Here is a 15364-nt window from a genome sequence, read left to right on the forward strand (position 1 = left end):
CCACCAGGGCGAACAGCAACATCCCCATCAGGCAGCCCACCGCCGATCCAAGACGCCCCCCATCTCTCTCCCTGCCCCCCTCCCGCGCACCGCCCAGACACCCCTGACACCACATATACCGAGAGAAGTACATCTATATATATGTGTCCGCACCTATAAATTGCATGTATCTCTAAATCCCTATTTATTTGTTGCAATACACGTGGATACACAAATTGTATAACCAATCTGTAACAACATTTGGAATGTATGCAATGTTTATGTTTGTTCATGAGTAAAGTTACAATATCTTTCACAATATACCACAGTTGCCAGTCATCATTTTTTCCCACAAATTACACCACCAAAGAGAAATATAGGGGCAGAGCGCAGCACCACTATTCTCTTTTAAATGCAGTATATGTCAGTAAGATGTGAGTACTGCCACCACTAACTTCTGATAATAGAACCCAGAATTTTAAATTGCAGGATATATTATTAATGTCAGGATATATAACTGCCTCCCAATGCAAACAAATAATATATACTAATAGCCGTGAGAGTCTGAAACAGAATCTTCTGCCCTGTTGGCACTGTAACACGGTGCCTAGAAGCATTATGTCCAAGTAACTAAGCTTCAAATGTCACAGAGCTACCTCCTGCTACAGGTATATGCTGTGGTGTAGTGTTGCATCAATGTTGTGGTTTCAAGACCCACCTCTGCCACCCGGCTCAGAATGCTGACCAGGGGATGTGGTAAAATTACATGTCTACCTGAGAGTGTGGTCAGCCCTAGCTACCCCCCTACTGGCATGGCCCACAGATCAAGTGACAGGGGAGTATCTTGAACCCAGCTTTCCAGATGCATTTTTTCCTGACATAAAAAAATGACGTTGTGACAATGTGGGGTTGGTTGCAGCTTCCTAACACGGTTATGTGCTCTGATGACTGGCAAGAGGGGGAAGGAAGTAGCAGTTCTATACCTCTCTATTTTTACCATGCTTCGCCACACTTTTCTATAATAAATGAGATACACTATATGCCCTAACCCCCACCCCAGCACTATACAGACTGAACCCTAACATTGCTGGAAGCTTGGACTGTTCACATGCATCACATATTAGCCAGTGATACAAAAGACCCTTCTTACTATCCAAACAGAAGAGAAAAGAAACATTATCAATCACACCCATTCCCCATCTCTGAAACTCAATAAGTAAGGGCACATAAGCACCTTACTAAGTAATATGTCAACATTCACATTGTTGGCAGTCAATCTCATAAATATGTCAACATTTCCAGGAGGTTTTGGGGTAGTGCTAACCATTTTGGTTGCTATTAGGGTTATTGTTGGGGATAAAAATTAAATGGTAACCAGCATGATAATCTATGTTGAAATAACATTCGTGTCCCCATGTCGGCATGTTCAATGGTTACATTACCACAATCTTACTTAAATCGGGACACTCATGAACTACACATGTTCTGCCACTGATTAAAACCAGGTGAAACGTAGGATTCAATTCAGCCAGCCACAGAACCTGTCCAATTTATGAGTGTCCTGTTTTTTTAATATGGTGAGCCTACATTATGATCTTGTCGACTTTTCCATATACCAAACCCCCTTACTATCACACGTATGGAATATTCCTGATCCAATCAGATTCTCTTATTCACGTTGCCATCTAAATAAATTAAAGCACATCCCTGTAAAACAGGAGCAATTAAGCAACCGAACATGTAAAATAATAGTAAACAGAATGTTCTACAATGAAAAACTATCTATTTACTAGGACATATACATCTGTGCTAAATGTTCCATGTACTGTATCTCTCTACTCACCCATCAGTATCGCACAGCTGAGTATCATGTTTTCAGGTGATACTGTTGAATAGCAGAGTTCTAGAATATAGTTAACATAGGGTTACAGATGAGTTGAAAGCTGATAAGCTGAAAACTATTCATTAGTTAATATGGTCCAGTTGAAGTCAAAACCTACACTATTGTATCAATGTAACTCATACTTGCCTACCTGACCCTCTCCATACGGGAGAAAATGCTCTGTTCCTGGACATCCCTGGTAATGTATGATTGCCATCACCTGTGGTGAAACACCTTTACCTACAGTAGCTCACCACAAGTGATGGCAATCATACATTACCAGGGAAGTCCAGGAACAGAGCATTTTCTCCCGCATGGAGAGGGTCAGGTAGGCAAGTATGATGTAACTTACTAACATTATTTGTACTCTTTTAGCAATGGATACAGATCCAACACCTGATAAAATATTTTGTGTGTGTATTTTTGTGTGTGTGTGTGTGTGTTTGTGACCTAGTAAGTGCCATACTGTACATATAGCATATACCAGTGTTTCCCAAACTGTGTGCCGTGGCACCCTGGGGTGCCTTGGGAGACTTGCCCTGGGTTGATAGTCCAGGACCAAATAAATTTATTTATGTATGTCCAATATAATAGTCAAATTATGGACAAACAGAAGAACATTTTGTCCATTACCACATAACTGACCCTAAGGATGAGATATAAATACAATTTATTTGACTTAATATTTGTTTCTGACTTTCTCAATGAAAAAACTTTAAGCTGTGTACACACGGGCAATATGATTGCTGGCAATATATTGCATACCTGCGAGTGCCGCCAAACCCCTGATCCTGTATATTCATACGAACCCAGGAAGGCACCCGGGACCGATCCCTACTGCTAAGGAGTGGAGTGCAGAACAACCCACAATTGTTATATATATAAATGAAGTGATTTTTTAAATGTGCACTGTTTTTTTGGCTGTATAAATTTCCACAGATATTAAATAGCTATGAGGTCTCCAAGCTCTTAAGAGAGGTGGACCATACTCACATTATCCTGTTTTTATGCTCTAGAGCAGCAGTGGTTCCCAAACTCTTTTGTATCGTGGCACCCCTGAGTATCAGCATATTTTTCACGGCACCCCTAGGCCAAAAGTTTCTCATGGCTACAATCAGAAAATATTATTAAATGAAATAAATTGTGTTTAAAGGTCATCCATACTGTCAGTTATGTGATGGGGCACAGGATTCACTTCTGTTTGTCTACAATTTGCCGATTACATTGGTCATAATAATTTTAATTGGTCCTGGACCACGAATCAAGGGCACCCCTGCAAGTCCTTCAAGGCACCTCAGGGTGCCACGGCACACAGTTTGGGAACCACTGCGGGGAAACCTATATTAGGAGACAGTCCCAACTGTTTTTTTCTCCTACCACTAAAAAGCTGGATGCTACAATAAGTATTGGGACCCTCTAGACCAGTGGTTCCCAAACTGTGTGACGCATCTCCCTGGGGTGCCTCAGGACACTTGCAGGGGTGCCACAGGTTGGTGGTTCTGTCCTGGACCAATTCAAATTATTTATGGTCAATTATTTATGGACAAAACCAGTGCTGGTGGCTGCCAATCACAGAATATGCATACAATCAGAAGCAAATAATCCCCTTTACCACATAACTGGCTCACATATAAGCACAATCTAATTATTTAAATATGTTTTTCTACATTTTTTGGGGGCCTAGGGGTGCCGTAAAAAATTCTGATCCTCTAGGGAGCTGCGATTCAAAAAGATTGGGAACCCTGCTCTAGACCAGTGGTTCTCAACCTCAGTCCTCAAGGACTCCCAACAGTGCACATTTTCCTGGCAGGTGAACAGGTGCACTCATTAGTAACTGACACATTTTAAAAGATCACAGGTGCAGCTAATTATTTCACCTTTGTGTGTGGAGAACTGGAAAACTTGTTGGAGGTCCTTGAGGACCGAGGTTAATCTCTTTTATACAGTCTACTTGTTCTCAGTGCGGCGCTTCATTAATTTTTTTCCTCTGAAATACTTGTTAGCTGGCAGAGCCCCCCCCCCCCCCCCTTCACACACACACACCCACATGTTAATATTACACTATTGTCTCTTAGTTCTATGTGTAGGGGTCTTTTAAATTAGACTCTACCCACAAATTTTGTGCAAATAGGTGCAGTTTTGTGTCAGACTCGCTGATATTTGTTTGCACCCACATAGGGCTGTGTACAATAAACTGCACGTCTAGGAAAAGATCTGCACAAGCTTCTTGCCCCCATCTTGGTCAATTTAATCGACAACATAGATTATGAACTCTGTTAATAAATCATTTAAATACAATGTGGTATAACTATTGCACAGATAAGGAAATGAAAAATGGAACTTATACTGTACTGTAGATTATATCACCAGAATTTACCACATACAGTAAGTCACAAGAACCTGTTCCCCCAGGACACTCCGGGGAGTGAAATTTGCAGCAATTTACATTGCTGCAAATTTCATACAACAAACAAACAATGTTATAAACAGAAATATACTTGTTAAATAAGGATCTCATTCATATGGGGATCTTTCAGACCTGAATGAAGGTAGCCAGATGGGGTCTGACCAAACCTTTACTCACCGAGATGTTTTGAGTGATTGAATTGCTGTATTATCTCCTGCACAGAACTGTTATTTGACTGTTCCTATTCTCTCCTTAAAGCCAAAAACCCGTTGGTTCATCAGAGATTTTGAAACCAATTTACTTCTACTTTTAATTTCTATTTATAAAAGTTTTACTTCTCTACCTAGCTCATACTGTGCAGACCTCAACTAAGATGCCAAATCCTACTCATTTTGTTCTTCTCACACTGTGTGCCGTGGCACTCGGGGGTATCTTGGGACACTTGTAGGGGTGCTGCAGGTTGGTGGTCCAGGACCAATTCTAATTATTTATGGTCAATGTAATAGACAAAACACTTTTTGGTGACTGCCAAGAAACTATTGGCCAATACGTATGCGTGACACCGCACGCGACAAAAGCCTGCTACTTTTTTCCTTAGCTAGCCGCTTGCAAGGTTATTGACAAGAAGTAGGTGTCTGGGGACGGAAACTGGCCATTAAGTGGGAGTGGTAAGGAAAACACAGACGTGATGGGAAAACCACTGGGAGTGTCAGGGACAAAGCAGGTGTGCCAAAGCCTGTTAGGGGAGTGTGTGTGACATCAGTTCCAGCCTCAATCTGGCTGATTTCATTGCAGCCACCAAATAAGTCTCTGGCTACTGTGAACCTGCGATAAGTGGGGACAAGTGAAAATATCATACGATGGTGAGAGTCTTACGAATGGATTTAGACATTTGGTCACAGCTGTGAAGTCTTTGCTAGCCTACACATCCATTTGCATAGTGTACACAGTAACTTGCAAGGTGGGATTTTACTGTAGCGGGACACCATCTACCTGATCGCTGGCCACTGCACATTCACAGCCGTATGATCAGGTCTGAATTGGTCCCTTATTATGGTTACACTGATCATAACCATAGGGTTACTCAGATGGGCGATTATCAAACCACCTGGAACAGCGCGTCCTGATTTCTGAAATCTGAATGCTACTGTACGTCAGGGATCAGAAAATCGATCTGAGCGCCATTTGGTATTTCCCACCAAGCTCAGAACGAGGCAAAACATAATCATCCCGGCATCATATTCTCGCAAGATCCGACCTCGATATAAGTCCCCCGCTACCTGCCACCATCTTCACTCTGTCATTGCAGAGGGTTGAGGGAGGTCGTGTCTCTGTGTCTCTCTGGGAAGCTGGCGTGGGGTGGTGACCTGGTTGCAGTGGTGGCGTCCTGTGGTGTCCTGTGCAGTACAGTCCTGTGGTACTGTGCTGTCTGCTGCCGGTGCTGGTGTCCTGTGCAGTGATGCTGTGTTGTCTAGTGCTGCCCCGTTAAGTCCAATGCCTTTGAGTCCAGTACTTCTGTTAAGTCCAGTGGTACTGCTGTTAAGTCCAGTGGTACAGCCAACAGCCGTATAAGTCCACTGACAGTCCACTGGTACTGCCATTAAGTTCACTGGTACAGCCGACTGCAATATAAGTCCAGTGACAGTCCAGTGGTACTGCCGTTAAGTCCAGTGGTACAACCAACACTGTATAAGTCCAGTGACAGTCCAGTGGTACTGCCGTTAAGTCCAGTGGTACAACCAACACCGTATAAGTCCAGTGACAGTCCAGTGGTACTGCCGTTAAGTCCAGTGGTACAACCAACACCGTGTAAGTCCAGTGACAGTCCAGTGGTACTGCTATTAAGTCCAGTGGTACAGCAGACAGCCGTAGTGACTGTCCAGTGGTGCTGCCATTAAGTCCAGTTTTACAACCAACACCATATAAATCCAGTGACAGTCAAGTGGTTCTGCCATTAAGTCCAGTGGTTCTACCGTTAAATTCAGTGGTACTGCCGACAGCCATATAAGTCCATTGACAGTCCAGTGGTACTGCCATTAAGTCCAGTGGTACTGCCTTTAAGTCCAGTGGTACTGCCGCTAAGTCCAGAACTGCCGTTAAGTCCAGTGGTACAGTCAACAGCCATATAAGTCCAATGACAGTCCAGTGGTACTGACGTTAAGTCCAGTGGGACAGCCAACAGCTGTATATGCCCAATGACAGTCCAGTGGTACTACTGTTAAGTCCAGTGGTACTGACGTTAAGTCCAGTACTGCAATTAAGTCCAGTGGAACTGCTTTTAAGTCCAGGGGTTCTGCCATTAAGTCCAGTGGCACTGCTGTTAAGTCCAGTGGTTCAGGTGACAGCCGTAAAAATCCAATGACAGTCCAGTGTACACTCTAAACAATATAAAAGGGTTATTATAATCCGTATATTTTTTTCGGGCTTTGCCGTGTATATGTGATACACTCTCCTGTACCGCATATAATAAATAACCCCAAAATAAAAAAGTTATTTTAATCCATATAATTTTTCAGGATTTGCCATGTGTTTGTGTGTGGTACACTCTCCTGTGCCGCATATATTAAAAAAACTCAAAATAAAAGGGTTATTTTAATCCGTATAATTTTTTTAGGCTTTGCCATATGAGTGGTACACTCTCCTGTGCCACGTAAAATAAATAACCCCAAATTAAATGGGTTATTTTAATCCATATAATTTTTTTAGGATTTGCCATGTGTGTGTGTGGTACACTCTCCTGTGCCGCATATAATAAATAACCCCAAAATTGGTGGTTCAGCTTCACATCATGATCTAAGCCCTCCTCCCCCTGCTAGAAAATTAAATTTTAATAGACATGGTATCACAAATCACCAAGAAGAGTCCAAGGGAGCTTGGTGGTTCCGATGCCTGACCTTCCCATCACTGTACGGGAAGAGGTGGCCCCTTCCACCGTTTGCTCGCTCTCTGCATATGCTGGAAGGATCACCCACAGTCCAGGTCTTGATTTTGAGATTGAAGGTGTCAATGTTGTTCACCAGGATGAGGATATTGATGAAGCTGGCATTGAGGAGGCACTATTGCCATTCTGCCACTGTCTGCTGAAGACTGGAGTGCCATCAAAAACACCTGAACCTGCCCTTCCATTACCTCAAACAAGAGGTTGTGACACGCTGGAACTCCACCCTCTATATGCTGCAGGATGAAGGAGCAGCAAAAGGCCATTCAAGCCTACACAGCCACCTACAACATAGGCAAAGATGCATCTTACTCAAGCGCAGTGGAGACTGATTTCTGTGTTGTGCAAGGTTCTCCAGACATTTGAACTTTCCACACAATGAAGTCAGTTTTGACACTGCCAGATTGAGTCAGGTCATTCCCCTGATCAGTAGGGAGAATGGCTTTAAATTGCACACCCTTCAGTAATAAAGTTGCTATCTGCTGAGCAGCCAATAGAATCATTCTGATGAGAGGCACGGAAGATGAAACATCTCTGCGCCTCTCAGTCCGCTGCGGAGTCGCCGGCAGCTTGAAGAACCTGGAAGAAGACCTGGACTACGGCGGATAAAGACTGAAGAACTTCCATGGAGGACCTGGGTGAGTAGGATTTCCTTCCACAGGTCCACAAGGTGAAGAGAGGTTTAGGTCAGCACTCTAAAGATTTTTGACCTGTCAATGTAGGTCTAGATCACCAATCTGTTTATGGGTTGGTGCGGGTGCTGTCCTCACAACTGTTTGAACTTGTATAAACAAAGAGAGGAAAAAGGATTGTGTATTTGGATGCACACCTTTTGGTATAGGAAAAAAAAATTCTATATTTTTGGGAGTATCTTTTTATTTTAAAAATTGTCCATCTAGTTTTTCTTTTATTGTGTGAAACTAGAGGACATAAGGACTCTTAGACAATGTGAAATAAAGAAGTTCAAAAATTGACATACAATTTACAACATGAATGACCATATAGTGAGACAAGGAAATTGGGTAGTGAAAGAAAATAGAATTTAAAAATGGGTACAGAGCTGGGGCTGTTTGTGCAGTCTTTGTAGTTTTGTCCGTATAGGATAGATGCTGGTGTATTTATTCTTTTTTATGGCTGTATTGCCTTTATTGAATAATAGAGGATAAATGCTGGTATGTTTGTTATTTGTGGCTGTATTGCCTTCATTGAGTATTCCTGCTCTGTTTTTGGCACAGAGCCCAGCTTTTTATCTCTCCTCAGGTGTTTATAAATATTACAACAGTATTCAACCTAACATTGTTTCACTTTTTAAATGTAATTTACTTGTTGCTCCCTTTTATGTGGGAGATATGAGTTCTTTCTCTGTTTGATTTAAATTCAGTGAGATCATGCATGTAAATTACAGATGTTTTCTGTGATCACTGTAGTCGTATAGTCCCAGTGTGAAGTCTCTGCCTGGACTGACAGTAAACCACACAATGTTATATTATTTCCTCTGGGATATACATTTATTTTTCTTTTAAGCGGTTTCTGCCTGGACTGGCAGTATTCCTCCTCTGGGTTTTGTATCGCTGAGATCAATATATTATCAGCGGGAGGTAATTGTCTGGTGCTATATTTCTATTAGCCTTTAGTGGAGATCTAATTGGCTTATTGCGCCAAATCTATCTCTCTATTTTATACAGTTACTGCATATTCAAAACATGATTCAATTAATTTACAATCAAACTTATTCCCCTGCTCTGCCCTTCCCTACACGTGTTTCAACTGTCTAAGTCTTTTTCAAGGGTAGCATCGGCAGCCCCGCTGATGCTTTATTTATCATATTATGGCTTCCAATCATATGGCCTCTGCTAGTCACATGCGCTATTAGCGCCTATCATAGGCTTCTCCTGGCTTACGTTATTTCTTATTGATTTCCGCCCTTAGTCCGGCGTACTGGCATGCGTGTGCAGCGGACAAAGGGTGGGTCCACAGGTCCACCATGGATTTCTTCGGACCGGACACTGACCCCGGACCCGGACACCGGAGCCAGGGACCCGGGACCCAGGGATCTACCGACGGGATCAAGATAGGTAAGTATCAGTATGTGTGTGTTATGTATGTATTAAAGTTTTATTTTTCTGGTGTGTCAGTGTGTGTTTATTTAACTATTTTTTTAACTGTGGAACTACAAGACCCAGCGGGCCCTTTAATGCCCCGCAGGCTGGGACTTATAGTTCCACATTTAAAAACAATAGTTTATTCTATTTTTTTAAACACAATCAGCTCGATGCCCACCGCCCAGGGGCATCGAGGACAGCACCAGGCTTCAGCCTGGTCAGGTAAGTCCTGGAGGGGGGGGACCCCTTTATTGGGGGGGGTTCCCACTCCCCCAGGGCCCCTGGCAAGGCTTACCGGTCAGAGGGTTTATGCTTTGGTGAGGGGGACTTGTATAAAAAGTCTCCCCCGGCTGTGGCATTACCCTGCTGGCTGGTTTGGCCTGGGGCTAGTTCTTAAAATACGGGGGACCCCTACTCATTTTGTCCCCCGTATTTTGGGAACCAGTCCCGGACCTGGAGCCTGGGGCTGGTTGTTAAAAATCCTGGAACCTCTATTTGTCGGGTTCCCTGATTTTTAATTACCGGACCCGGCTCTGTCAGCCTGGTGCTGGTTACGGCTGGGGGGGGGGGGGGGGGGGGACGACCCCGCACTGTTTTTGAAAAAAAATAATTATTTTTCTTTCTTTTTTTTACACCTTGCAGCCTGCACGGATCAGTCAGACTGCCTACACTAATTCGTATTAACGCCCGTATATACGGCCAGCTAATACGAATTAATACACCATCGGAGGGTTACAAAGCGGTCGTATTTGACTGTTTTGTAAATCCCCCTCTGGAACACGACAAAGCATACGAGGTATGCTGTCGTATTATTCGTATTAAGAACTTTTTGCATTCGTATTCTTAGTAAATTTCCCCCTATATATAAATAAATAGGACTTACTTAAAATTATGTCTGGGTCTCAGTACAGTCCATGCTAGTTCCCTGCTTAAAAACATAGAGGGTGGTGGGGGAGGGGTGCCAATCTAGAAGAGGCATTCAAACCTCAGGTGTGTATTTCTACACATATATAGTAGGGAAAATGGTTCTAAATTGCACACCCTCAGTAATGAAAGGTGCCATCTGCTGAGAATAAAATAGTTTACAGAGAGAGAGAGAGGGTGCAAATACACTATGCAATCATTACATGACTATATAATATATCATAAGAGGTTGTTGGTATATCATTGGCCAGTGATATTGGCCTGCCCACCAATCGTCCAGGTCATCAAATAGACATGTCAGACAGTCCGTACTTGTACTGGCAGGAAAAAGAGGCAATTTGGAAGCCCCTGTACAAACTGACTCTATTTAACCTGAGTTGTCTCCCCTCCAGTGTGTACTCCGAAGGAGTTTTTAGTGCAGCCGGGAACCTGGTCAGCGAGTGGCATAGGAGGTTGCTGCGCAAAATGTGGAGAAGATGATGTTTATCAAAATGAATTATCAAGTCTTCAAAAAAAGACAGCAATTGCCTCCAGAGACAAAAGAGGGACCTGTAATGGTGGATTCCAGCAGGGACGAATTGATAATCTGTGAGGATGAGGATGTATGTACTGAATGGGGTCAGGATTCGGAGGATTCGGATTACAATTTGTCTCTGTAGAGCTGGTTTGTACAGGGAGAGATGATTTGCTTCTTTTTGTGTGGGGGCCCACACAAACCAATCATTTCAGCCACAGTCGTGTGCCAGACCCTGTCGCTGAAATGATCGGTTTGTTAAAGACAGTGTGCATGTCCTATTAACATAAGCGTGAGCGGGAGTTCCCAAGGACAATTCCATCTTGTACCTCTTTTTTGTTTGGCATTATGTGTTCTTTGGGGGCTAGTTTTTCAAACTGCCATCCTGTCTGCCACTGCGGTGCCAATCCTAGATGGGCCACGTGTTTGTGCTGCCTGTCACGACCACCATGTCTGCCACCCATGCCTCCCACACTGAGGCGCCATGATGCTGTGAACTCTGCCTGGGCCTTGCTGGACACGCTGCCTGGAGTGTACTGCACACACTTCCTGGTTCTGAAACCTGTCGCCTTCCCTGGCGGCGGCCATCTTGTTGGTTTCTCCAACCAGGCTGCACTACCAATTACCTTTAGCCAATTACAGTGAAGCTCTCCTTTTAAATACTGACCAGCTGAGCCAAACAGGCAGTGAGTACAATGATGTCCTTTCCCTCGGCATCTGACTCCCACTCCTGCTGAAAGCGCTGCTTTCTCCAGACTGAATCCACTCCTGCTCGCCAGCTGTGAAGACCATCCATCTGCAGAACCCTGCTGCCGCCTCTACGGTCCGGACAAGGTTAACCCCCCAAAGGGGATCACCCTTTCCTCACCTGACGGTTATTTCCACTGCAACTCTCCCTGGTCACAGCTACTCAGGCCTGCTGCAATACTTCCCGGATTCATCCTATCAACCATCCAATCATCCAACCATCCAATCGTCCAATCATCCAATCGTCCAATCATCCAATCATCCTATCGTTCAACCATTCAATCATCCAATCTTTCGTTCAATTATTCAATCTTCAATTCAAACATCTCTTCAAGTAAATCCTTCAAATCAACTATTCAAGTTTACATTTATTCTTCAAATCTACAAGTCATCTTCAGTTTTCAACCTCGTTATCCATCCACAACTTTACAATAAGTTTTATATATCATTGACTCTGGTTACTTCATATCTTCAGTATTACCTTTGTGCTACAGTTCATCTTCTGTATCGCAGTATCTTTATTAAAACTGGTTTTCTTTTATCCAATTGCATCCCTTCCTCCTGTCGTCTATGCAAAAACCTTACATCAAGGCACCTAGCCTCCGTTACACTCCAGCTGGTGCTACTGCTAGCGTGACACTGCCCACTTGTGTCCAGTGCCAGATTAAGGTCTAAATGGGCCTGGAGTTGAAAATTATCAAGGGCCTATTATGCACAAAATAGATAATGTACAAAAAAAGCATAAATACCGTGTGTGCAGCAATGCTCCTTCTCTCCCTCCGCCCGTAAACAGCCTGTGTCAGCATTCCCGCCGCTTCCGGGTCCCCGTGAAGCGTGGCCGTCGCGCTGTGACATCATCTGGTTGCGTCCCGTAACGAGGTGATGCGAAGAACGCAACCGGATGACGTCACAGCGCGACGGCCACGCTTCACTGACACAGGCTGTTTGCGGGCAGAGGGAGAGGAGGAGCATTGCTGCACACACGGTATTTATGCTTGTTTTTGTACAATATCTTCTGGTTTGTCTTGATAACGGAGTCAATTCCGAAACGTTGACTTTCATCCAGAGTCCAGAGTTTTCTTTCAAAAATCCGAGAAAGTGCTGCTGTATAATCGTATATATATATATATATATATATATATATATATATATATATATATATAAAAAAGGGTGTAGAGGTGCGCTCAGAAAGTTGTTCACCAATCCACAATTGTAAAGGTAAATACAGAATATATTTATTCCACACGATTAAAACAATTTAAAAACATTTGTTTAGACACATTTACAGAGATTTTTTTCTGTGGATCATTGTTGTTTAGTGCAGAATTTCGACCATAGGTGTAAATTGATCATAAAAGAAACCCTACGCGTTTCGTCCCCTAGGGACTTCTTCAGGGGTAGTACACAAAAATCAATGAACTTTTTACACCTTGATTAAGTATAGATACACTGAGAACACACTCTTGGGTGTGTACTGTAGATGGTCACCGTAGATGCTTTAACAGAACTGTGAAGCTCCACTAAGTGGATCTGTACCACGATTTCAAAGCCAAGGGGGTGTAATGTGTAGAGCCTTTTCACAACTCTGCAGTAGATTCAGAATCCAAGTGAATATACCGCAGTCAGAGTGGAGAGAGATTAGTGCTGCCCACCTACTAGCGCAGGAATAGGTCACAATCCTTCATCTTTTCATATATATATATATAAAACAAATTATGACACTCACAGGATGCAGGGAGATTGCCGGGTGCCCTCCAAAGGTGTATAAGAAACTTGTGTCTTGTGGGGTGAGGCGGCATTCCAGTCATAAAAAAAATACTGAAAGCCAAAACTTGGTAGACAACATTTCAGCACCTTTTATGTGGTCACCTAAGTTTACCACACCATATACCCCTTATACAAATCAATCAATACAATAGTAACCTCTTATACTTTACTTCCCTCTTACACATTATGCCACATGGAATGAGCCAAAATTCACACGACTGAGCCAAAATTCACACTATGGCACACGGATTGAGTCAAAATTCACGTTGTGGCACACAGATTAAGGCAAAATTCACGTTTCACCACATGGATTGAGCAAAAATACACACTATATCAAATGGATCGAGCAAAAAGTCACAATATGCTTCATAAACAGGGGCATTACGCACTAAAGATTTACACCATAATGCCCATTACATGTTAAGCCACACACCATAATGTCCATTACGTACAGTATTATGCCAAACAACATAATGCCTAATAAATTAAATTATTCTACATACATTAAGTGCTGCTTACCTTCATGCTCATTGCCAGGGGTTCCATGCTCGTTGACATGTGGGATTACATGCTCATTGCCATGGGGGGAATACATGCCACCGGGCAGAAGTGACAGCCATTGACAGCCGGGCAGAGAGCGGGAGGGGGGGGGGGGGCTGCCTGGCTATATTCAGAGCACTGAATATGAATATAAAACCAACTCCCCTTTAACCAACTGGCTATATCTTTTGAACCAACTGACCCATTTACATGAGACCAGCATCATATTGAAGAATGTTTGAGTGGGCTTCGTGTAAAACTGGGCCATTTAGTTCCAGATAAATCTGCCCTCAAACAAGATGAACAGCCATGAAATTACATTTCAAAAATAAAAAAATCGGTTTACCCGCAATATCTTTGGAACCAATTAACCTATAGGGACTAGCCTGGTATCTGATTGAAGGCCCATTTAGTTTCGACTGATATCAACCTCAAGCTTTTGTGAGCTTTTGTGAGGGTGATCTGGCATCCGTTGGAACCTGGTATGGGTCAGAATTAGCGGGTCCCATGTTATACTATGGGGAAAACGTCCCAGCTTTGCCCGGCGGCATCTCCGGTTGCCGGCGGCTAGCAACATAGGGCCGGGTTAATTGGAAAGCCCCACCCCTCAGCTACAAATTTGGAGCGTGGGCCTGGAGCTACAGCTCCATCAGGCCATTGTTAATCCGCCCCTGCTTGTGTCGGTTAGCAAAATCATCCAGCTACCTCGGTGCAACCTATTGGCCTAAAAACATCTTTGTGAGGTGTTCAGTGTTCAGTATAGACTGGAAATAAGTGGAAAAATTACTGTTATTGAGGTTAATAATAGCGTAGGAGAAACAAAAAACACAAGTTCTTCGATTTTAGCAATTTTTATTCATTTAAAATAAAAAAAATACAGATCCAAAAAACGTTTCACAAAACAGTAAAGGGGAAATTTACTAAGCTAAATCCATAAAAAAAAATTGTATTTTCATAGTAAAATCCGAACTTTTTTTGGCGTATTCGTATTTTTGGCATTTACTATGCCAAAAATATGATTATTCACATTCGTATTGATGGGACATTCGTATTTGTATTTTCAAATATGAATGAATACACCATTGATAGAATACGACTAGGAATCACCATTCAAAAGAATGGTGATTCCTAATTTACTAACTGGGATACGCCCGCTAATTGCTGGCCAAATACGGCAGGAAAATACGGTACTTGTGTATTATCACGGCGCCCGTCGCGTCGCATATGCTAATTAAGGTATGTGATGGCATGCGATGGACCCGATTTGAGGCTTTTCCCGGGATGAGTGTACAATTTTAATATCGCATCGCATCGCATGCCATTATAATGGCATGCAATTTCAATGTTAAATGCCCACCCAGACCCGATTTTTAATTGTATCCCCACCCTGATGGGTAATGACAATGTTAAATGCCCCCCCATTGTTAACGCCACCCCACTATCAACGCCAACCCGAAGCTTGGCGAGCGCAGTGAGCCCCGTGAGGGGAAGCGCATTACTTCACAGGTATTACGCGGCCCCTCGCGGGGCACACTGCACTCACCACGCTTCGGGCTCGCTGCGC

The 15364-nt window shown here is 43.2% G+C and overlaps 1 protein-coding gene across 1 annotated transcript in view; it reads right to left on the minus strand.

Moving 5' to 3' along the window:
• The window catches only part of LOC146029622 (uncharacterized), a 42449-nt gene extending 37951 nt beyond the window's left edge, over positions 1-4498 (minus strand). The window contains exons 1-2 of the mRNA XM_083158360.1: positions 4446-4498; positions 1823-1882 (exon numbers count right to left, since the gene is read on the minus strand). Coding sequence (XP_083014486.1) covers positions 1823-1850 — 28 coding nt within the window. The 5' untranslated portion in view covers positions 1851-1882; positions 4446-4498. The remainder of the gene's footprint in view (positions 1-1822; positions 1883-4445) is intronic.
• Between the last annotated feature and the right edge of the window lie 10866 nt (positions 4499-15364).

Source organism: Crinia signifera, chromosome 1, assembly GCF_055691185.1.
Source record: "Crinia signifera chromosome 1, ASM5569118v1, whole genome shotgun sequence".
NCBI classification, from domain to species: Eukaryota; Metazoa; Chordata; class Amphibia; order Anura; family Myobatrachidae; genus Crinia; species Crinia signifera.